Here is a 24,622-nt window from a genome sequence, read left to right on the forward strand (position 1 = left end):
AACCGCCAAAGTTGCTGTTGAGACACAAACCTGCATCCAACCAATCCATTTTTCTCCAAAGCCCATTTCCTGTAGAAGTTCCAGCAAAAAATCCCATTCGACATTATCATAAGCTTTTGCAAAATCAATTTTAAATAATCAACCTCTTTCTGGCCTTGAAGTCATGGTATGAACAATTTCATTTGCAATTAAAGAGCAATCTGCAATCTGACGCCCTGCTGTGAAGGCGAATTGATTCTGACTTAACAACCCCGGAAGCACCATACTTAGACGAGTAGATAGCACTTTTGACAATAATTTATAAATACTTCCAATCAAGCTAATTGGCCGGTAATCTGAAATCTCCTCCTGCTGTCCACCTTTGGGGATGAGTGCTATAAAGGTTGAATTTAAACCTTTAACCAGGCGCCCTGTAAGATAAAAATAATTGAAAAAACAGAACAAGTCATCCTTCACTAAATTCCAGAATTTTTTTGAAAAAATCCATGCTAAAACCATCTGGACCTGGAGCTTTATTGCCATCAAAAATTTTTACCACCTCCCAAATTTCCTCAAGTGAGAAAGCTGCTTCCAATAAGTGATTTTCAGCATCAGACAACTTTTTTAATTTAGAATTCGAAAACCAGGGCCTAGAGACTTCCTCCTTCCGGAAGAAATTCTGAAAGTGATGTCGCATAGCCTCCTTTATCTCAACTTGTGTTGTTAACAGCCTACCTCCATACCTGATCTGCGTGATAGACTTCTTTATCGTACGTGTCTTACACATACGATGGAAGTATTTTGTGTTTCTATCACCCTCCTTCAACCACCGTACCCTTGACTTCTGAAGCCAAGTTCTTTCCTCCTCACGATATCCCCGCCATAAAGCCTCCAACACCTCCCTTCTCTCCTTATTTAGCACCTCTGAACCCCCATTAGCTTCTAATTCCCCCATTACCTCTTGCAACCTCTTTTCTAAGATGGAAATTTTCTCAACACCCCACGCTCCCTTGCTCCTACGCCACTCCCTAATTTTTCCCTGTAACCCTCTTAACTTTTGCTGTAGCACAAAACCCGACCACCCTTGATACACAGCAGACCTCCACCAAGTGTCTACTAAGTCATTAAATTCATCATCATCAACCCAATGATTAAAATAATGAAAGGGTTTAGGTCCAGCGACAGGCATCCCAAAATTTAATCCCACACCGCCCTGTGATCAGATAAATTCCATGGAAATACAGATTGAGAAATATTGGAAAATGCTAACAGTACTTCATCAGACACCAACCAGCGATCCAGACGACTCCACAAACCCTCATTACGGCTTGAAAACCAAGTAAATTCACCGATGTTCAATGGCAGATCCAATAAGTTGCTATCCTGCACAAACTGCTGAAAAGATAAATCACCCACATGTAAGACTCCTCCTGAGGATCGTTCTGAACCAAGCAAAACCGCATTAAAATCTCCCCCAAGACACACCAAGCCACCGTGGCACATAACACGATTCTTAAGGGCTTCAAAACATAGTCTACGATCGGACTCCGAATGAGGACCATAAATATTTCCCACTAGCACTGTATGATCAAGAGTAGGAAGTTTCACAGTCAAAAGAATAAACCATGTTTCTACCGCCGCTGTCAGGACCTGTAAAGAGCTCTCCCGCCACAAACACATCAATCCACCTACTGTTCCCACAGAATAAGACTCAACATGCTGCATATTCAAACTTTGAGTTCATAGAGTTATTGTACGTCGATGTTGCTCATTCAGTTTGGTTTCCTGTATCAGCAAAAGTTCCGGCTTCAATTGCATCACTGATTTTTTCACTGCCTCACGTTTTGTTGAACCGCCTAGCCCGCGGACATTCCAAGTTAACCTAGGACCAAATATATTAACTGAGATTTGGGTGATTTTGACGGATTTGAGCCTCTAAACCACGCAGCATCAAGGTCTCCGACCCTCGCGGTTTCAAACCCAGTTGTTTACCAAGTAGCCAAGTCCTCTGAGCTCTGGTTGTCACTCCATCTTCCCCTTGCAACGGCTCTAAAAAATCAGTCGGAAGAGGAACAGGTTTATTTTTACTTCCCTTGGGGCGTCCCCGCTGAGAACTCTTCTGGGAGGAATTTGTTTTTGGTGATTTCTCAGACGCATCCGGTACAGGGGAGCACGCTATAGGAAAACACTATGGAGATGGCCTCTCTGATGAAGACGATGTGCGCACAGTAGCAGAGTGAAAAGCGCGTTGTCTTATTATTTGGTGAGGGGACGTTCGCACAAAGATGTCTGTGATACCACGAACTGCAGAAGTGGGCAAAGAAGTAGAAGCTGTTGCAATCTCAAATAAGTTGTTTTGTTCAAGTTTCATGAAAGACAAACATGCCTTAACCCCATTAATTTGAGAGTTGCCATGCGGGTCCCAGCTGAATGAATTAAAAGGCCAACAAATAATGATTTTTGATTCAAATCTTGAGCATTAAATGAGTACCCCGTAACAACATAGCCTTTCCCTGGATTCTGAATAAGACTATGTAACACCTCCTCATCAACAGACGTTTCCCGAATAACCATTCATTTCATGAAAAACCTACGCTTGTTAGCAGCTGAATATTTTAATAATAATTAATTAAGGAATTAAGGAACAATTCGTTTTCATTTACAGAAAAAATGTCTTTCACATCGAAGTATAGAAATGAAACAATGATTTGTTTTTCATTTAACAAAATATCTTCATCTATGTCGCAGAAAGGTAGCAGAATCAGACATAACATAAGCCCCGAGCCTATTTCCGACAGAAGTAAAAAAGGATTCAGTCCACAAACCTTGCGGAACCTGCCACAGACGGATCCATACTAATTGTGCCACACCAAAAGAAAGCATAGTACAAGGCTTAATATCATACAATTTTTGCTCTAAAAAGAATGTGCATTCTGCAATAGTTTCCTCCATGTCTTTCTTAGTTTCAAACTCTAGAAGCACTTCCTCTGTGCCCAATGGAATTAAGCGAAAACTAAACAAACCAATCTGACCAAATTGTTCCTGCAAGACATCCACAGGTAATGACAGTAGAGTGCGTGCCCTAGCACATCTCTGGATCCATGCTTCATCCACATCAGACCCAACAAGTCGTAATTGGTATTTTTCATGTTGGATTTCCGCATCTTGCATCTGAACAACCTTGACGTTAATATAATGTGGTTGTTTTTCCTCTTTCTTATGCTGCTGTGCATTTGGTCGCCATATCTTCCCTTGGATTTCGAATTTGTTTTTCCCTGGTGACAGAACCACAAAAGAGCGTGACGGTCGCTGGATATTTGCTTTCTGAACCACTAGGTAATTTCCGTCCAGACGCAGGCCGTGAAACAATCGAATCGTCGTCCATGCCTCCTCATCGTTGTTGAAACGCAGGAATCCAAAACGAAAACGACGGTGATATTTCTTTTTCTGTTGAATGAAAACATCCCGTAAGCTTCCAGCCTTTTCAAAGATTGCTCTTAATTTTTGGATCGTCATCCTATCTCCCAAGCCATCCACAAAGACCGAAAAAGACTCCTTCTGTTGTTTAGATCCTTTTGGCTCATTTTGTCTTGGCTGGGAACGAAGGTTCTGTTGTTGTCTGGTTATCTCCTCAGGTCGTGTAACTCTTGGTGCATCCCTTCGACCATACACTGGTTGCTGCCATTTCGATTGATTCCTGTCTGATATGTCACGCCGGAGACCTTCATTTGCATATTTTCCATGAGCTCCATTCTGCTGCCATTGCCCTGTGCGTTCATTGCCATACCGCTCTTGGTCAAAATGTGGCTGTGATAATCGCCTAAAACCCCATGAATGGTTGTCGCGCCGCCAGTAGTGGTTGTCTTCCTCCGTACACCGTGAGACATTCATCACCGGCGGTTGCCAACCAGAGACTCTCTCTCTCCTCTCTCTCTCATCTATCATTCGACACCTATCTCACTGTAAGATAAAAAACACTCCTCTCACTAGCATACTCTGCAAACATTTTAATTTGTTAGATTTTAGTAGTTTTTATCTATTATTAATTAGTGCTTTTTAAATTATAGTTTTAGTTATGATTTAGGTTGTATATTTTTTTATTATTATCTTTCTAGTATTTTATTTTGATTTATGTTGTTATTTTTATTTTATTTTATTTAGGATTTTCGGAATAAAAAGAAAGGAGAAAATCAGGAAAAGGGAGTTGATCCTGCCCTGAGATCCATGCAGCTATCATGCACACGCACAGATCGAACGGTTGTAGTTTCTGTTCATGCCATGTAGCATGATCTGCCTGAGGTCCACCATAAGACTATGACCCGAGAAGCACTGGATTTCACGCTATTTAAAGTAAGGGCCAATGAGTTTCTAACACATGGCAAAAGTTAGCCTTTTCGGCTTGCTTCTTAACGAAAGCATCCGTGAATCCGCAGAGGAAAACAGAACCTGATTTGAGAAGGATTTTAATATTATTATAATAGATAATATATATATATATATATTAGGTGTTGGTTAATAAACAGGGAAGTTTTGGGTGATTGGAAATGAGCACAAACTTTTTAGGCTTTTGAGAGCTTTTTCAAGGTTCCTAATGGATATCTTAGGTGCTATTTACTTTCTCTTGAACTCTTGATTATGGTCATGCTTGACTAAACCACTTTTAGTTCTTGGGTTGTGAATCCGTTTTGAACTATGTTTTGATTTGAATCGTTATTCATATGAATTCTCTTTACCAATCTTCATAATTGAATCAATTTATATTGTTTATTCTTGAGTGCACGCAAGGAACTTGCTAATTTCTATGAGAACGGAAGTTGATTAGGAATTAGGGAAATAAGGATTCAATTCGATTAGACGTTCCCTACTGCTTGATTCAAGAGTAGAACCTAGTTGTGTTGGCTAGTTTAATTAGGACTTGATCTTCAATTCCCTGGTCTAGGTGCTCGTAAAACAGACTTAGTAATTGAATTGGAAGTCTAGAGCGTGTTACTTAATGCTTTTAACATCACTACTTCTAAAATATGAAATTGGTTTTTACTTTTATAAATCTAAATAAGAGAATTAATAGAAATTATTATTGAATCACAATCCTCGAGGGATCGATAATTTATTACTACGTACAACTTTATACATTTGCAAAGGAGCTATCAATATAACCGACACTAGATATAGAGTCAACCTTAATATCCAATTTTTTGCATTTACTTAGCATCAACGTTGATTATCCTAACTATTTGGCTTCGGCCAAATAATGCTTGATCACCACACCCATAGTTATATATAAATTGTGTCTACTAGACTTTTTTTCTAGTGAAAAAATAGTCAACACTTGTTCTTCATCCTAAGCTGTGGCCGTTGGAGGCGACGAGGGGGGTGGCGTCTCTTGGTGATGGCCATCCAGGAACAGAGTTTTCGGGAAGAGGGTGGTCGGTTTTAAGTTGAGAAGGCGTGCGTTATGCAGTACGATGGGAGGTGCTCCTTGTTGTCGCACCATCAACACCTCTCCATGACCAAATCACAATGATTCCATCGCCACCACGGCGGAGATACGTCGTCCTCCTCCCTGAAAATACCACAGCATCAACCCTCTTCAGCGCCAATCTGACCCAAGACATAGTTTGCGCTCATCGTTTTACGGTTGTTGTTTGCGTCGTTGTAATTATTCCATTGTCGAGAGGATTTGTATCTCGACTTTTTATTAAAAAAGATTTTGCTTTAAAAAAAGGCTGCTTCCTTAGAGTTATTTGATGCATATACCTTCGATATGATATTATGTCACGAAAATTTGTTGTGTAAATTCAAATAATCATTCTAGTATTAAAGAATCACTTGATGAATGAAATGTTCTACAAAAATGTATTATGCGATTTTGAACATCAACATATGCTTCCTGAAAATGTTTTATTGGATTAAAATTCAACTTTGTTTTTATCTTTATTTTCACACTATATTGACGTTTAGCCATACTTAATTCCATGAATCCATAGCCACAATTAACAGCATTTTATTAAATAAAGTCTTAAGCATAATCATATACCACAATGTCCACCTGGCCCACCATAGAGAAAAGCTTGATGATAATCAGGTCCTTCATAACCATGGTATAACACATTATAACAATTAGGCGTTGTATCGCAATTTGACTTCATGTCCTTGGGATTTATTTCAACTTCATTGTAATTTGAATCCACAATCTGAAGGTTTGCAATGAAACCAGAGTTTTTGAATAACTCCTTAGGCAATCTTCCACTACCCATTGAGGGACTATCAACATTGGGTGGAGCAAAGGTTTCACCACCATATCTTATCAAGGATGAACCCTGACTTAAGTGAGTAAATATTTCTCTAGGCCAATACCCAACTGGCACTCTATGTAAACCAGCAAATAACCACCAATGACCTGTGGATTTATCCTACAAATATTCAAGCAATAAAAAGATGAAAGAATAAGTTGTCTACAAATAAAATTAACAAATCATATTTAATCACATAATATTAATTCAAATTTATATTTCTCATACAATTTCATCCAATTATTGTTTGTACTTATATTTGAGAGAAAATTTCATTTTATAAGAATAGTCCCTATATTGTAAGATCTAATTATATAATTAAATACAATAACAAATGAAAAGCATTATTTAATATGTACAAGAAAAGTGTATAAAAATAAGCGACATAAAAAATAATACTAATAAATAATCATTTTGTTTATATAATATATATAGTATATAATAGAAAAAAGATTGCATTGAATAAAATAGAGAAATAGAAGGGGGGCGAGTCATGAATGATTTACATGGGTAGTTTAGGAATTGAACATAAATAATTGATAAGAGTATTAACGGAAGGGTTATCTTACACACTTTATAAAGTTTAAGGTGTTAAATACACATTTTTTAAGGTTAGGGTCTAAGTCGCACGTGATTTTATTTATGTTTGACAAGTTACATATGAAAAGTTAATTCCGCGCAACAATATTAAGCTTTGTTACTTATTTTTTAATTTGATAGAATGACTTGATGTAAATAAATTAATTTAAATTTAAGGCATGGTTAATGTTGTTTATAAACAAAATTTAACAACCTATGTATTAAAACACTTCCATATATCTGTTATACCCACATAAATAAGTTTAATTTGAAATATTTGAAGAAGGTTGAGATTTGAGAAAAAAATCACCCCAAAAATATGAAAAACAAATAACTCAAGATAAAAGATTTAGTAATGTAGAGCACTATCCCTTACATTGATAAAATGGTAGAAAATACCAAAAATACTACATGAATCTTCTGGAAGAAATTATCCTGCATTGATTTAAACACCACACAAAAATCCCTACCACCAAATCAAATCTTTTTTACTGTGTTTTATTTTTTGTTTATATTTGGTGGGAATATATATATATATATATGTTAATTTATATTTCTTCATTAAAATAGTCACTCAATAAACAGTTGTGTTTTATTTTCGTGGTGTTTGTTTCTCCCTATGTACTTATTTTTTTGTTTTAGTTTCTTGTTTCTTTGTTACCCTGTCGTTTTATTTTGTTGTGTTTGGATCCTTTATGATCTCTTTTCTTATTTCCTTTCAATAAGAGAGATGTTCTCATATGTTCCTACTTTTAATAATTTATTCTATTTTTGAAAAAAAAAAATTTTAAAATAATCACTCAATTATATCCTATAATCAAATTTAGTTTTATGATTGAAAGTTTCTAATGTTTCCTCTTATAAGCTAAGAAGTTGTATAATAATAATTTCAAATATGTTAACCTTAGGTTTCTTGTGTGATTTGGTCTGGCTGCCCTTTATCTTCATCTTTTCTTTTTTAGCTTTGGTCATTGGTTTAGAGTTCTTGTTTAGAGCTTTTTGGATTGGTTGTGCTTGGGATTGTGCTATGGGGTTTTTTGGGTTTGGACTTTAGCATTGGTGGGTACCTAGCATCCTTTTTATTGATGCTACTTATGCGGTGTTTCTGATATCTTGAGAGCCTGCTCTCAAGTTTCTTTAATAATACAATTTTTGATTTCAAAAAAAAAATCAAATATGTTTTGTAATTTCAAATTTAGTTACCTGTTTATAAACCCTAAACATTTAGAGGCTTTTAACCTTCATAAAAGTGAAAGAGATTTTCGATTGGATACAATCTTGGATACAATCAAATAAGTATAATCACATAAAGTAATTAAGAAAATAAATACTATCCATTATATGAGTCTTACCGTCCATTGTGCAGTAAAATATATTTGATGGTCCCCATATAAGCTTGGATGAACCTTGCATAATAAACATATTATATTGAAAAAGTGTATGTAGATTAAACATAATAAAGGCAAAAATTAATATAATGAGTTAAATAGTGTCATTTGAAGAATAACTTACACCATATCCAACTTGTCCATTTTTGCGTAAACAAGATGAAAAGTCTATTTGCGTAAACAAGATGAAAAGTAAATTACACCATATCCAACTTGTATACTATTTAGTTCTGTTGGCCGACCACTTTGAATCCAAATTGCAGATATGCTGTATTGATTTGCTTGAAGAGATAAATTATACAGACCGATCATTGCACTTCCTCCATGAAATGTCTTATGTTGGGTTGTTTCAAGGGTAGCAAACTAAGGAACAATAAGATATGAAAAAATGAGGTAAACATGTTTACAAGTAGCAATTAATTTAAAAAATTCAATAATGAAATGATAATTAATCATGATAATATTTGACCAATGTATTTCTCTTTTTCTAAATAATTTTTTTAACTGAAAATATTATTTAAGAAGTACAGTAATGTAAATATAGAGAGGAAAGAAAAAAATAAAACTATCTAAAACTTCAATATTTATATTTATTTCAAATCAATGTAATGTTTCAATATAAACATTGTAATAATAACCTATAAAATAATAAGTTTGAAGACCAAATACTTTAATTAAACAAACTTACATGATGTCTAGGGTAACCTTGAGAATATTGATTAAAATCATCAAGTTGTGATTTTGAAGATGTTTGACTAGTCATCTTCTGTCTCCTTGTGGTCTTGAAAATAGGCACTCTTCCCGAACGACATCCTTTGATGAAATGTTTATCTTTAATAGAAGATCTATTTTGCATGGTAGTCCTCATAAAAGTTGGGAAAAGCTTTGTTTCAATGAGAAGGGGACAATAGATGCAAAATTTAAAACCTAAAACTAAAAAAATTAATGACATAATAATAGGATTAATCCAACTGTAATTTCCACAAGTAGGGTCAAATCATGCTGAAGTTTCTATACGCAAGAATGAAAAAAAAATATTAAAAATAGCTCAACTAGTGAGAACAGTTACCTGAATTTTGTGATTTTTGAGTAAAAGGTGTTGAAAAGCAGGTTGCTTGTAGATATCAACACAATCAAAATTATCATCTATTGAAGGATGCATTTGTAAACCATGTGAAAATTAAATAAATCATGACAGCAAATCAATTAGTTGTCTATCATAGACTTTAGATCATAAATGTCGAGAGGAAAATACTTGGATGCTTTGGTAGTCATGTAATCTATGAATTTGCTGTTGATTTGGTTGGTATATTTTACCTCCATCAACGTCATAGCAATGTACACATAGACTAACAAGCAGAAAGAGAACTATTGTCATAATTTTCTTGAAGCAATCTCACTTATTGGAATATATTAGTTCTAGGTGGGAGCTTGTATCTATATATATAAAGAGAAAGTCACCTACTAAAAATATATTTAATATAATAATAAATAAATATGGTATAGAAAGAGAATAAAATAAAGTAAAATATCTGTTTTAAATAGTATTAATTAGTCATTAAAAAGTCATTAATTTTTTTATTTATCAAAAATCAAGTCAAATCAATCAATAAATATCAATATATATATATATATATATATATATATATATATATAGATATAGATACATGTTCTTTGCATTGAATACATTAAATAATAAAAAAATTATGTTGTATTAATACCTTAAATAATAAAAATTTTAAATTGTAATTTATTCAACTACCTACCAAAATCATTCAATCATCACTATTAATATAAATCAATATATATAAGTAAAATTTACTTGATCTATTGTCGGTATATCCGCAAGTGTATAAATCCACCCGGTTTTAATTATCGAACCACAAGGATTGTGAGTGACTAAATTCGGTTTTAGTCTTGATTATGAAGGTTTGTTTTATTGAAACAAAGATATGTTGAAGTAGTAATAAGGAAACAAGAAAGTAAGAAGACAATTCAGAAAATAACATGTTTTGGGTTCTTGTTCAACTAGTCAATTCAAGCACATCATTCTAAGCACATGAACTCATGAATCTCTCCTTGATGCTATAGCCTAAGAAACTTTCCTATCAATGCCTCGCATAGATAATTCTTTCAAACCAAAAGATAAGCTCAATTCCTTGTATACTTCAACATTTGTTTGAAGTATAAAGATTACAAAGTCCTGGCCAACAAACCCCAACCCTTCCTCTATTCCTAGTAGCCCAGATAGAAGGGGTAATCCCAAATCGGTTCGCTAATCTATAACTAACTTCCGTTCTGATTATAGAAAAGCATAAATCAAGCATGGATTCAAGCTTAGATTGATATTGAGAAAATGGGATTCAAGGAAAGAAGAAGATCATGTGGGAAAGAACTTAAGATTATAACTTAAACAAGAAAAGTCTTACATGAAAACCAAAGCATAAGAAGAGAGATTAGCCAAGGTGGCTAAGAACCTGAATTACAAGCTTGGAAGCCTTCTCTCACTCTCCTAGATGTTCTTCTCCTTCTAAACTTATGTTAAAATGAAATGGGTATCAAAGATTACAAAGGAAAACCACTAAAAACCTATTTATAGGCAAAATGGTCGAGTAGCGGCAGCGCTTGAGCGCCCATAAGGCAGAAGCTGGCAATCCTCATCTGGCAGACCGGCTCTGGAGCGCCAGGCATGGGCGCTTGAGCGCCAGTCACACGTTCTGGTGGCTTTTTGGCTTCTTGTAACCCTCCTTTGAATGTTTCCATCAATTCTTCAAGCTTTTTGGCCTTCCCTCTTCATGAGTTACCTGCTGAAGTACTTAAGGACCAAGACAAGGAAAAATATCAAGAAATTCAAAGGGTTTTTTAGCACAATAGTCCTCACAATTCCATGGAAAACACATGCAAGTCCTAAACTCTATAAAAATGCAAGAAAGACCCTTATATAACTACATAATTACCAAAACTAAACAAAAACTCAATTAAAGATAAAAATGCATGAGTATGCATGAAACACTACATGAGACAAAGAGAAAAGACTCAAAACTCTCAAAGAAATGACCCTAAAAACAAGACTAAATCCGGGTCATCACACCACTATACTCAACGAAAGCTCACCCTCGAGCGTCACTAAGATTAGCTTGCCCTCAAGCACAAAGAATTACTCCCAACACACATGCCAAAAGAGGGATACATTTTCAGAAAAATGGGGGATCAAGTGAATGCAGTTACTTCCAAGAGAAACATTCAACAAGCAACTTCGTGCAACTTTTAGACAAAGAAGAATTAGAGTCCAATATGATAAGAATTTAGAGCTAACATCCTAGCATGAGACAAGTATTTAGTGCACTGCGCACACAAGAAAGTTCATAGGTTATGGGAATCATTCACTCAAGAGCAACTAAAGTTTACAATGCATTATTCAATAAGACTTGAAAAGGGTTATAATGTTGGCTAGGTAAAGCACAAGGTAGGTGGTCCCTAAGGAAGACTAAGGCTGCACAAAATTTGAGTGTGGTCCTTCATGAAAACCGGAGCATAAAGTAATCTATACTTAGCACACAAGTCTCTCAACCCCCTTTTGTTTCAGAATTTGTTCTTTTTATGGAACTCCACCCATACCATGGAGTTCATTTTTTCCTTTTGACTTTTTTTGGAGCTCCATCCACCCCATGAAGTTCATTTTCTCTTTTGAATTTTTTCAATATTTTTCCTTGGGGCAAGAAACAATTGCAGTTTTCATAAACTAGCTCCATTAAGATTTAAGGACCAGACCTCCCCATTGAATCCAACCAATCATCCAGCCCAGTAAACAAGGTAACAATAGAATCTCCATAAGGCTCAAAAGGGCCGACTAGGGACAAAGATGTTATGAAACAAATTCTGAAGTCCAAGAAAACCTACCAGTCTAAAAAATGCAAGTCTCCTAAAGCTACTCTCGTGTACAAAATAAAATCAACACAGAACTAAGAAGTGCAAGTGAGTCAGGATCCTCCAGGGAAATTTATAGTGAAGGGTCAAAGATTGACCCTTGTGGAATCACATCAACTCTATCCTCAAGACAACACTTAGAAGACCGAAGTCTCTCCCTCTCTTTCCCAAACATACAATCACTCCCCAAAAGAAAGCACAAAGTATCCACTTAAAAATATTTCCAAAACCAGCATCATGTGAGTGAGCAAGACTTGAGAACATTTCATTTGAGTAAAGGGCATAAAGACCAAGGTATAAAAGACTCTATATAACAATGCATGATCGAAAAGGATAAACAAAATCTATAAAAGAAAAATATGCTAAAAATGCATGGAATAAAACTCAGAGTAAGAAAAGAACCTCCTTTCAAGTGATTGAGTGCCTCCAAGTGTTCTCCACTTTTATTTCCTGAAAAACTAACAAAAGAAAAAAAATGTAAACCTGAAGAAAAAAAAACATGGGTTGTCTCCCATTCTGCCCGAAGTTATAGTCTTAGGAAGACTATACTTCAAACTCGAAACTCAAACCAAAAAGCACAAACAATCCCCAGCAACGACGCCAAAAACTTGTTGGTAAATCCGCAAGTGTACGAATCCATCCGGTTTTAATTATCGAACCACAAAGATTGTGAGTGACTAAATTCGGTTTAAGTCTTGAATATGAATGTTTATTTTATTGAAACAAAGATACGTCGAAGTAATAATAAGGAAACAAGAAAGTAAAAGGACAATTCAGAAACTAACATGCTTTGGGTTCTTGTTCAACTAGTCAATTCCAGCACATCATTCTAAGCACATGAACTCATGAATCACTCCTTGATGCTATAGCCTAAGCAACTTACCTATCGATGCCTCGCATAGAATTCTTTCAAACTAAAAGATAAGCCCAATTCCTTGTATACTTAAACATTTGTTTGAAGCATAAAGATTACAAAGTTCAGGCCAACAAACCCCAACCCTTCCTCTATTCCTAGTAGCCAAGATAGAAGGGGTAATCCCAAATCGGATCCATAATCTATAACAACCTTCCGTTATGATTATAGAAAGCATAAAGCAAGCATGCATACAAGCTTAGATTGATATTCAGAAAATGGGATTCAAGGAAAGAAAAAGATCATGTGGGAAAGAACTTAAGATTATAACTTAAACATGAAAAGTCTTACATGAAAACCAAAGCATAAGAAGAGAGATTAGCCAAGCATGGCAAGCTAAGAACCTGAATTACAAGCTTGGAAGCATTCTCTCACTTTCCTAGATGTTCCTCTCCTTCTAAACTTATGTAAGAATATAATGGGTATCAAAGATTGCAAAAGAAAACCACTAAAAACCTATTTATAGGCAAAAGGGTCGAGCAGGGGCGCTCAAGCGCTGCCCTGGAGCGCTTGAGCGCCCATAAGGCAGAAGCTGGCAATCCACATCTGGCAGACCGGCACTTGAGCACCAGGCATGGGCGCTTGAGCGCCAGTCACACGTTCTGATGGCTTTCTGGCTTCTTGTAAGCCCCCTATGAATGTTTCCATCAATTCTTCAAGCTTTTTGGCCTTCCCTCTTCATGGGTTACCTGCTGAAGTACTTAAGGACCAAGACCAGGTAAAATATCAAGAAATCCACAATAGTCCTCACAATTTCATGGAAAAAACATGCAAGTCCTAAACTCTATAAAAATGCAAGAAAGGCCCTTATAAAACTACATAATTACCAAAACTAAACAAAAACTCAATTAAAGATAAAAATGCATGAGAGTGCATGAAACACTACATGAGACAAAGAGAAAAGACTCAAAACTCTCAAAGAAATGAAATACGGGTCATCATCTATACATTAATAACTATACTTGTTCTATCCAAGAACATAGAGATGAGGTATGGTACCAAGAGTGATGAGATTGCAATGTGAGAATTTAGAGAGAGAGAGAGAGCGTGTAACCGCCTAGACAGAGAATAAACTGAATTTCAAGTTTGTTATTTCTCAAATGAGCTATGAGTCCCTTACAATTAGTAACCATCCCCTGTTTATAGGCTTGGGGCCGGTTGGGCCTCCTGGGAGAAGGCCCAACTCCCTGGCTCGCGCGTCGCCCTGAGGCAAACGTCCTTGGACGAGGGCCCTTGGGGTCTCGCCCAGTCCACAAGACACCAAGCTCGAAGTATGACAGCTGAGAGTGTCTTAAATAACTGGGGCGACAATTATGAGGAAAAACTAACTAGCGCTAAAGTCTAGTGATCCAGAATGATTGCCAACATGGCATGGTAAGTAAAGCTTAAGACTAATATTTTGATCTACTTAACAAGTCCCGCTGACCCCTACGAGTCCACAAGTAGGTTTGTGGTGACAACGCTTGGTTCTCTCGCCCAACTACAGATGTGATCGCCGTGAGTCATGGTGGCTTGACGAGAGTTAAGCCACGTGTAACACTTCGAGGAAATGCTGTAAGCCAGCGAATCTGCAGAATCCCAACCACTGCCCTTGAAACGTCCCTTCAAATCATGATGGAGCCTATCAATTTGAATTTACGCCAATCAGCGCCAGCCATTGTAACTTTTCATTTAATGTTCCGGTTCCTATCCCAAAAATCCGCGTTACTTCACCTTGTCATTATGGGACACGATCCTCCACTATCCTCCACACGCGGACACGATCCCAACCGTTACCCCCCTCAACCTTTAAATCCCTTCTTACTCCATCATTCATCACTTTCGGAATCCTCATACCTTAGCGAAAAATCGAACACCTTAGCACCCCTTTTCATCCTCGTGACCGCGCCCCTTTCTTACTTCGCCTTCAGCCGAAATGACTTCCCAACGCCATTCTAAAAAATCCTCTCGTTCTCAAAACACTGTCCCTGCGTCTCCGTCCTCTGTTGACCTTCCCCCTCCCGGAAGAACTTCCCCTTGGTGAAGAGGACATCGAAGCCTTCTGGCTCCGGGTGTTTACCACCCTTCCTAAGCCCACAGACCAGACCCCCACCCAAGAGGCCGTTTGTCAGCCCTCCGAGCAGGCTTCTGATGATTCCGTCATCGAGACGGCCCGCTAAAACGACGAGCTCTGCTACGAGAAACTTCTCGAGGACGTTATCGTCACCGGGAAATGCCCAAATGATCACCGACCCTGGAAGCGGGCGCACGGTTGATCACGGAGTGTAGATACCTCATTACTTTTACGTCTACGAATACTTGTTCCTCGACCTGAGAATCAAGCTACCCTTCTTCCCTTTCCTTCGACAAGTTATGGGGGAGATCAATGTGGCTCTGTGCCAACTGCATCAAAACGCCTGGGCCTTCGCCCGGTGCTTTGAGATCCTGTGTAACGCTGTCGGTCTTGAGCCAAAGGTTGCACACTTCTTTTATTTATACACTGTGGAGCCAAAGTCCTTGAAAACCCAAGGGTGGGATTCCTTGAAATCCCGCACGGGACGACAACGTCTTCACCCCAACAAGAGCAACGTCAAGATGGGGCCTGGGCGCTAGTACCTCTGCATAGTCGTGCATCCCACATATCCTGAGGATTTCACCCTTCGGGGCAAGACTGCCCAGTTCCCCTTCTACTGGACCAAAACCGCCCGCGTCGTTCTGCAGCTGTCAGACGCGTCGCTGAGTGACGAAGATAAAATCATCCTCAGTTTTCTTGCTGGTCTTCCTGTTCTTGAATCGTCATAACTGCTCGAAGCCGCCCGCAAGAACACCCTTGATTCATTCCTAGGTTATACTTTTCTCTTTTGCTGCATCATTATATTCCTTGCGGAATTTGGTACTAATCATGTGTTTTTCCTACTTCTCCCAGGGGAAATGAAGTTCACCAAGGCTGAATTGGAGCGCGCTCTCACTACCAAGGTGATTAAATTCCCTCCCACCTTTAATACTGGCGTGGGTAAGAGAAGATGTGCTGCTTTGGGCGCTAGCATCGAGAACACCATTCTTTTCCCAAAGAAGCAGGTCAAAGGGTCTGATAAGCGCATAATTGATACACTTTACGTGTGTCTTTCTAACCTCCATTATATACATTTTTGTGCTTAATTGTTAAGACTTAGCCATATTTTGACCATTAGTGCTTATTTGGATTATTCATGGAAAAGTGCTTAATTCTACACTTTTAGTTTCTGTGACTGTTTTGCTAGAACAGGTTGAATCTGGAGCTACAAATATCGAAATAGGGCTCATAATATGTCTTTGGAAAGCTAACTCGAAGTCCTACAACTTTCATGTTCAGAACAAATCAGCCTCTAAAGTTGTCAAAATTACCTTGCAAAGTTGCTATCGCTAATCCTGCGAGTTTGGAACAGTCTGCACTGAAATGATCATATCTTGGGCTACAGAACTCCGAATTAGGATCCGATTGAAGGCCCGTGAAGCTGACTTAAAGAGCTACAACTCTTATGTTTACCTCGATTGAAGATTCAGACTCCTTGTGGGACCCGAGAATGCCTGATTGTTCAGCAGCTTACTCCTTTATGTGGGCCCGATTTTGTGAAGATTTACAAAAGATTTAGATAACAAAGATTGTTACTTGATGAACAAGTTTATTTATTAGTATAAATAAGTGAGTTTAGGCTTTTGTTAGACTCACCACCATCACACCACCTCACCTTCTCCTCCTCCTATTTCTCCTTTTTTCTAGTATGAGTTGCTAAACTCCCTAGTTAGTCTTAGGATTTTTAATATTCTTGTGTTTGCAAACTTGAGGTTCTATTCTTAATGCGAATTTGTTCTTATTAATTCTCTTCATCTCTATTTCTGATCTAGGGTTTGCTTGATTCCGTAGTTTTAGAAATAAGAGTTGATGCATGTTCGCTTAGTTCATGTTAGTTCTTAACTGTTTCTTAATCGCTTAGTTTAGGAAACTGTGAATTGACGCGTCGCTGAGTGACGAAGATAAAATCATCCTCAGTTTTCTTGCTGGTCTTCCTGTTCTTGAATCGTCACAACTGCTCGAAGCCGCCTGCAAGAACACCCTTGATTCATTCCAAGGTTATACTTTTCTCTTTTGTTGCATCATTATATTCCTTGCGGAATTTGTTACTAATCATGTGTTTTTCCTACTACTCCCAGGGGAAATGAAGTTCACCAAGGCTGAATTGGAGCGCGCTCTCACTACCAAGGTGATTAAATTCCCTCCCACCTTTAATACTGGCGGGGGTAAGAGAAGACGTGCTTCTTTGGGCGCTAGCATCGAGAACACCATTCCTTTCCCAAAGAAGCAGGTCAAAGGGTCCTAAAAGCCCGCGCCCGTCGAACCAGCGCCAGGCTCCACAAACGGTACTGTCCTTTTTGAAGCCGGCGAGGCAACGCCAAGTGTCGCCGCTCCTGAATCCGGCGAGCCAGTGCCAGACATCGCCGTCCTTCCTAAGTCTGGGACCAGCGTTGGGCGCCACCGACAATGCTGCTAATAAGGCTATAAAGAAATCCCATAAACCCAAAGAAGCTGAGACTGGCGGGGACGGAGAGGAAAAAGTCGCAGTCCCTTCATTGAAGAAGAAAAATAAGAAGACCAAGAAAACCAAAACTGGCGAGACCGCTGTCCCTTGCCAGAGACCGGTTGGTGAGAATGAACCAAATCCAGAAGGCGGGGCGGGGACTCCGCCCTCCCCTAAGGAGACTTTCAACAGCCAGCGTGCACCCGAGGGTACCGGTTCTGTCGCCCCTCAACCAGTCCCTTCTCCAGACCATCCGACTCAACAAATCGAGGTGAGCTCACCCTGGGCCTCGCCCGTTCATCAAATGAGTCGCAATGATGAGGATCAGGCTCCAGTCGTCCCGCCATCTCCTCAGCACTCTTCTCCTGCCCCTAGCCGCCTGAACACCGAGGGAAAGGAAAGCTTTCCTTTGAATCAACAACCCACTCCTGTCGACTTTATGTTGAACGATCCTTTCTTTAGTAGTTTGAAGGAAGCTGAAAATCCTGATCTCGATGGCGTGGCACAAGAAGTCCTTTCGAGTCTCCTCCGCACGGGATGCCTTTTTGCTAAGTTATCCCAAGATTCGGCCACTGCCGCCGAGGTCGAGGAGCTCTGTCAGAAAGCGGAGAGTTATCGCCTTGCTATGCTCGAGGCGTACGGCGAGTGTGACAGACTGCTAACCCAGGTGGCTGCCCAGGTAATCAAACTGAACAACTTGGGCATTGCGATGAGTGGCCGCGAGACTGATTTATCCGCTTGTGAAGGGAAGGTGGAGGAACTGGAGGACGAGCTGGATGACATGCAGAAGGAGTTGGAGGCGAGGGCCCAGGAAATTTCCGCGAGTAGGGAAGCTTGTGTCACCAAAGATAAGGAGCTTGCGTCCTTACGAAATGACCTGGCGTCGTCAAATGAGGCCCTTGCCACGGTGTGAACCCAGCTGGAAGCAAAGGACAGAGCTATCGCAGAGGCGGAAGCCCGGGCATCTTCTGAGGCCAAAGCCCTTAGAACAAAGTTGGAAATTGAAGCTGCTGCTGAGGCCATGGAAGAGCGTGGCCGCGGTTTCTTCCTTGCTAAAGCCCAGGTCCAGCATCTTTATGAAGGACTGGATCTCAGCGGGATGGGGGCCTTCAAAAGAGTTACTCCTGAAGGCTTGGTCGGCCCTGATGATCCTCTAGACTTCGACACGAAGTACTTTTCGGCTGCTGAAAACGCAAGAAGAGAAGAAAATATTAATGCAGTCTGATTACTTGTATTTATTTTCCCCTTACCAATTTTGTAATTAATATTGCCATGCAGGCTGGCTATTAATGAAGTTTGTTGCAGTTCCTTCTGTCTCCTTCTACTCATCGCTCTGCCACGTTTTGTTTTTTCTTGTTTCAACATAAGTCTGAATTTCTTCGTTCAACAATCTTGAGAGTATGCTGGGTATAACTAGGAATTTTTCTCAGTCTTGGACTGAGGCTTTGTTCACACGCTTTTCCCGTAAGATCAGGTGTGGCCCCGCCAGCCTTATCAGGCGGGGACTTACGGTGGCTCGGGACCCAATGGCCATGTGGGTTGCCCAAGGCTTAGCCTAGTTAGAAATGCTCGCCCATGTTTCGGGGAGGCTTTTACTCGCCCATATTTCGGGGAGGTTCTTAGGATAAGAAGCTTATCCGCACACGTCGCCAACGGGTGGCAGCGGTTCGCCACCTTCAGGGAATTTTTCCCACCGGGCGACCATTTCAATTCAGTTGAAAGTTAGGAGTATTGCTGAGAATATCCTTTTGTATTTGATTTGTAAAAGAGATTTTACATTTGAGGGATGCCTCATTAAAAACTCTCATGGTGGAGAAAAAGAGTACATCTTTATTTTTTACCTAATTCCTGCTTTTCCTCGTCACGCCCTTGCTCCTGTCATTATCCCTATTGATCAGAGCACCACGCCACACACCCCATCCTTCATCCCATCGCCCCACTCGACTACCCTGTAATAGAAAGGAGGTTTGCCTAGCCCGTTCTCCCGCCTGACACGTCAAACCGCCTTTTTCGGCCTAATACCTGCGGCCCCCGCTGGTTTCCTGCACTCCACCTTTCTCTTTCCCTTATCCCTGCGACGTTGTGACTGACCCCACTCTTGTCCAGTCTTTTGATCGCCCTGAAACAGACCGAGCAGCTCCGCCCCTTTCCGGGTCGCCTCCTGCAGCTCCGCCCCTTTCTCTTTACTTCCCACCATCTGTGCTGGCCTGTTGAATAATGGAAATCTCCAGAGTGCTGCGTCTCTTTGATCCCAATTGAAGAGGTCAACGTTGTCCTCCACCAACTTCTCCAGGCGCCCTTCCTGTTCAGCTGTGAGCCTGGGCTCAATCGCTGACACGCCCCTACTAGATGCGTCCATTCCATAGGTAAGGCTAGTATTGGTGCAGTAGTCAGTCGCTTCTTCATCTCCTGGAAGCTCTCTTCACACTTCTTCGTCCATGCAAACAGTTGAGTCTTCTTTGTCAATTGTGTCAAAGGAGAGGTCAACTTCGCATAGTCCTTCATAAAGCGTCTGTAATACCCAGCAAGTCCAACAAAACTCCTGATGTCGCTTGCCGTCTTAGGTTGTTCCCATGACAAAATCGATTCAATTTTGTTGGGGTCAACTGCCACACCATGACTTGATATGATGTGACCCAGGAACTTAACATCTTCCATCCAAAATTCGCACTTCGAGCCATTTGCATAAAGTTCCTTCTCCGGAAATACCCCCAGCACTTGACATAGATGCTCTTCATGTTCCTCTTTACTCTTCGATTAAATCAGAATGTCGTCAATGAACACCACCACGAACTTGTCCAGAAACGGCCTGAACACTCGGTTCATGTAGTCCATAAACACTGCGGGTGCATTTGTAACTCCAAACGGCATCACGAGGTACTCGTAGTGCCTGTATCGAGTCCTGAACGCAGTCTTCTGAATGTCAGTCTCCTTGACACGGATCTGGTGATATCCTAACTTCAGATCTATCTTCCAAAAAACAACAGCACCCCGAAGTTAATCCATCAAGTCATTTATTCGAGGCATCAGATAACGATTTTTCACTGTCACCTTGTTGAGTTGTCGGTAATCCACGCATAGTCTGGACCTCCCATCCTTCTTCTTTACCCAACACTGGTGCACCCCAAGTCGACACACTTGGTCGGATAAATTCCTTTGAAGAGAGATCCTCTAACAGCTTGGCTAGCTCCGCCATCTCTGCCGGTGCCATCCGATACGGCGTCATTGATATCGGTCTCGTACCGGGCATCACGTCAATGGTGAACTCCGTCTCCCTCACCGGTGGTAATCCAGGCACATCTTCTGGAAACACGTCCACATAATCTTGTACTACCAAAATGTTGCGCACGTCTCCGTCATTCTTCGCCTCAGCTACAATGGAGTTCACGAATGCTGGTGAACCCTACCTCAAGGGGTACGAATTCAAGTAATCCGTAACACCTGAATCTGGAAACACTACGCGCTTGTTAGCACAATCCAAGAGAACGTGGTACTGTTCCAACCAATCCATTTCAGAATCACATCGGGCTCTTTAAGCCCTAAGCAGACGAGGTTTGCAAGGAACTTCCGATCCTCGTAGATCAACGGACATTGCAAGCATGTTGTGCGTGTAACTAATCGATCGGCGGCAGGGGTCGTCACCACCAAATCGAAGGGTAAATCAGCAGTTAGCAATCCTAATCTTTTCACACACTCCTCAGCAATGAACGAGTGTGTAGCAACAGAATCAAATAAGACCATTAAGGAGTTTCAGCGATAGTACACGTACCCTGGATAAGATCATCAGTAACTGCAGCTTGTTCCCCAGATATTGTGAACACACGCCGTGGAGCAGAAGGTCGTCTTCCCCTAGCCGTATTCAACACTGGCTCGGCCTTAGCAGCATTAGGACAGTTTCTCTCAACATGCCCTAGCTTCTGGCACTTCCGGCACACAATCTCCTTTCTGCACTCATTTGCATAGTGTCCTTTCTAATTGCATTTGAAACAGACAACCTTCTCCTTAGGAATAGCTGCTCCACCCCTTCCAGCAAAAGGTACCTTGTCAGCAGGACGTTGATAAGGCTTCCTCGGCGGTGCCTTGCCCTTGTCAAACCTCCCAGCTGGCCTCTGTCCATCAAACCTTACGGTCAGTCTCTGTCCATAACGGACCGGTCCCCCACTTTCAGATCTGCCCCTCTGGCTATTCTTCATTGTTTCTCCACCAATTGTTGGAAAACTTTGATTCCCAACGGTCTCACAGACTCCTCTATATCATTCCTCAGCCCCCTCATGAACCAATTGCACAAGTACGATTCATCCACTTGCACTTGGAAGAAGCGAAAGTGCTTTGACAGTGTCTCCAATCTAGCAGCATATTCCCCCACTGTCATCATTCCCAGTCTCAAGCTAAGGAATTGATTTTCCATTTCTTCTCTGGCAGTCTCCGGGAAGTACTTCTCCATGAAAGCTCTCTTGAAGGACTTCCAAGTGATAGCCACATTGTTAGCAGTCATCAACTGTTTGGAGTGTGAAGAGCCTCAAAGATCTTCTCCATTTCCTGTATCCACATATCAGCTTTCTTAGGTTCAACCTCGCCTTGGAACCTGGGTGGTCCATGGCGGTTGAAGTCAGTTCTCATACGGATCTGTGAAGGTATGAAAAACGATAGAAAGGGGGGGTTTGAATAGCGTTTTAAAACTAAAACTCGTCCCACTTGAGATTTAAACAAATCTCTTCAAACACAAGGATAAAAGTTCTAAGATAAAAGTTGAGGAAAGCACACAATGATTTTATCTTGGTTCACTTGATAAATCCCTCAAGCTAATCCTGTCCACCCGTTAAGGTGATTTCTTCCTTCTTAGAATGAAGGCAATCCACTAATAAGAGTTTGTTACAACTGCACTTGCAACCTACAAAGTACAATACACTGACTTAGCTATCACTAAGATTCACTCTCTTAGTCTTCTCAAGTATCTAACCAACCTTGGTCTCCTTAAGGAACAAATAAACAACTGTTTAAGAGTTTGGGTTTACAAAGAAATGCTTCTCAGAAAGCTAAAGTAAACACACTAAATTCAGTTTTAAGAAAGATTGCTAAGAGAAAATTTTAATATTGCTTGAGCGTGAACAAGTTTCTTAGGAGGCATCTTTCAAACTTCAACCTCTTTATATACTCCAAGGATTAGGGTTTGGACGTTGCATGGAAATGCTACCGTTGGAGGGCAGATCTGGGATTTCCAAGTTCTGCTGTGGCTGAGCACGTTAGGTAAGGTCGTCAGGATAGTACAATTGCTTTTGTACTTTGGATAGTGACATGACCTTTATCCTAGTTGACTTCTGATCAGAGCGACGCTTCGTGTTGGAACTTGTGAAGCTTGTTGATCAGAGTCAGAGGGAAGCATGGATCCTCTGACCTTTGTAACTTCTGATTCTGAACTCAGAGGAGAAGTACTTGGTCTTCAGAGCCAGCTTACTCTTGGACTTCAGAGTCTTCACTTCTCAGCTTCTGGACCTTCAGAGCTTCTAGACCTTCAGAGCCTTTGGACCTTCAGAGCTTCTGAACCTTTAGAGCGTTTGGATCTTCAGAGCATCTGGATATTCAGAACGTCTGGTCTTCAGAACTTCAAGTGATCTGAACCCATATTAGAGCTTAACTATCTTCAGATCTTCTGAAGCTTCTCTACTGTTCAGATTGAACATAGAGAGTGCGAAAGCGTTGCGTAGGTTACTCTTTGAGCATAGTGCTTCTGATTCATGTGTAATTAGATCAGAGTCAGAGCCTGTCATGTAACACTCAGAAAACACGTTAGACTACCATAATTGTTCATACTTAATAGTTAACTTGTAATCATCAAAACATAGAGTTGTACTACATGATCAAAACTTGATCTTACAATCTCCCCCTTTTTGATGATGACAAAACCAAGTATTTTGATGAACAATTCTTAAACAATAAACTGAATTCACTCAGAGTTTAGAGAATAGAGATGAACTTATCTTGAGGTGAATGGTTTATTTTGCTCATTCTAAATCCAAGTCACAGCTTGATTCTGAGCTTAGCTCCCCCTGAATCTAAGACTTAATGAAAACATTAGTAATATCTAGATTCTGAGCTAAATAATAAAAGAGTTCAGAGTGAAAATGTATGACATAGATAAAATGAAATAATCAGAGCGCATAAGTATTCAGAGTCATGAGCAGAGTAAAGGTATCAGAGTCAACCAATATCACTTCAGAAGAAGTGAAAATGTATTCCTTGTATTTGCCCAGTGACAGATCTATGGTCATAAAGGTGGAACTCTTAAATTCTCCAAAATAAAAAGAAAACACACTAACACAGCTTACACATCAAAAACTGGGTTATACTCCCTCTTTTTGTCATAAGCAAAAAGCATGGGGTGTGAAAAACTTAGCTTGAAGTACAAGGTACTCCCCCTTAGAGAAGGTCTAAGTTAAAAAAAGATGGAGAAAAAAAATAGATAAAAAGATTGAGGATTAATGAAATTAAATGAATGAATTAATGCATATGCAGAACGTTTACCACCGGCCAAGGAGATAAAGGTAAGCTTCGGTTACCAATAAGGAATCCTCGAGAAACTGCTTCAGCATTAACTTCTGGAGACTGATCTGAGCTTATAAAAAGCGGTTAAAGCATAACAGTCTTCACATCTCATTTGCACAGGAAATCAACTTGCAATGTCGTCCTACATAGTTTGCATCGAGGAACTGAGGAAAAGAGCCTTTGATGAAGATCTCTTCATCAACGTGCGCCATCCAGAGGAGCCAAGTGTCTATGATCTGACGAATCAGCTATTAGGCATGGGCCTGAGTCCAGAGATGGACAACATCCTCAGAGACTTCCTTTCTTTTGTAGAGGAGCTACAAGATCTCTTCCAGCGGGAGCTGGATAACTCTGCCAAAATACGAGTAGCGGAGGATACACTGGAGGCAATGGCGGAGGGTCCAGAGAAACAGGAAATGCGCCAGAGCTTGGTCCGTCTAGAGTATGGGCGGCATCGTCTGGAGC

General features: G+C 40.0%; 2 protein-coding genes across 2 annotated transcripts; both read right to left on the minus strand.

Annotated features, from left to right (window-relative positions):
• Positions 1–6,008: 6,008 nt before the first annotated feature.
• Positions 6,009–8,383, minus strand: LOC130733977 (uncharacterized). Its single transcript, XM_057586271.1, has 3 exons — positions 8,366–8,383; positions 8,204–8,257; positions 6,009–6,392 (listed from the first exon to the last, which is right to left on the minus strand). Exons 1-3 carry the CDS (start codon positions 8,381–8,383, stop codon positions 6,009–6,011), a joined length of 456 nt encoding a protein of 151 aa, XP_057442254.1.
• Positions 8,384–8,909: 526 nt separating this feature from the next.
• Positions 8,910–9,617, minus strand: LOC130731814 (uncharacterized). Its single transcript, XM_057584028.1, has 3 exons — positions 9,495–9,617; positions 9,309–9,395; positions 8,910–9,122 (listed from the first exon to the last, which is right to left on the minus strand). The coding sequence occupies exons 1-3, from the start codon at positions 9,615–9,617 to the stop codon at positions 8,910–8,912; spliced, it is 423 nt and encodes a 140-aa protein (XP_057440011.1).
• Between the last annotated feature and the right edge of the window lie 15,005 nt (positions 9,618–24,622).

This window comes from Lotus japonicus, chromosome 1 (genome assembly GCF_012489685.1).
Source record: "Lotus japonicus ecotype B-129 chromosome 1, LjGifu_v1.2".
NCBI lineage: Eukaryota > Viridiplantae > Streptophyta > Magnoliopsida > Fabales > Fabaceae > Lotus > Lotus japonicus.

Bases quoted from the DNA above. Each gene is read 5' to 3' on its own strand.
- LOC130733977 (XM_057586271.1), bottom strand. The intron at 6,393-8,203 runs GTAAGACTCATA...GAATATTTGTAG, and splicing joins ATTTTACTGCACAATGGACG to GATAAATCCACAGGTCATTG.
- LOC130731814 (XM_057584028.1), bottom strand. From the start codon at position 9,617: ATGACAATAGTTCTCTTTCTGCTTGTTAGTCTATGTGTACATTGCTAT. The intron at 9,396-9,494 runs GTATTTTCCTCT...TTACAAATGCAT, and splicing joins ATGACTACCAAAGCATCCAA to CCTTCAATAGATGATAATTT. The intron at 9,123-9,308 runs GTAACTGTTCTC...ATTGAAACAAAG, and splicing joins TCAAAAATCACAAAATTCAG to CTTTTCCCAACTTTTATGAG.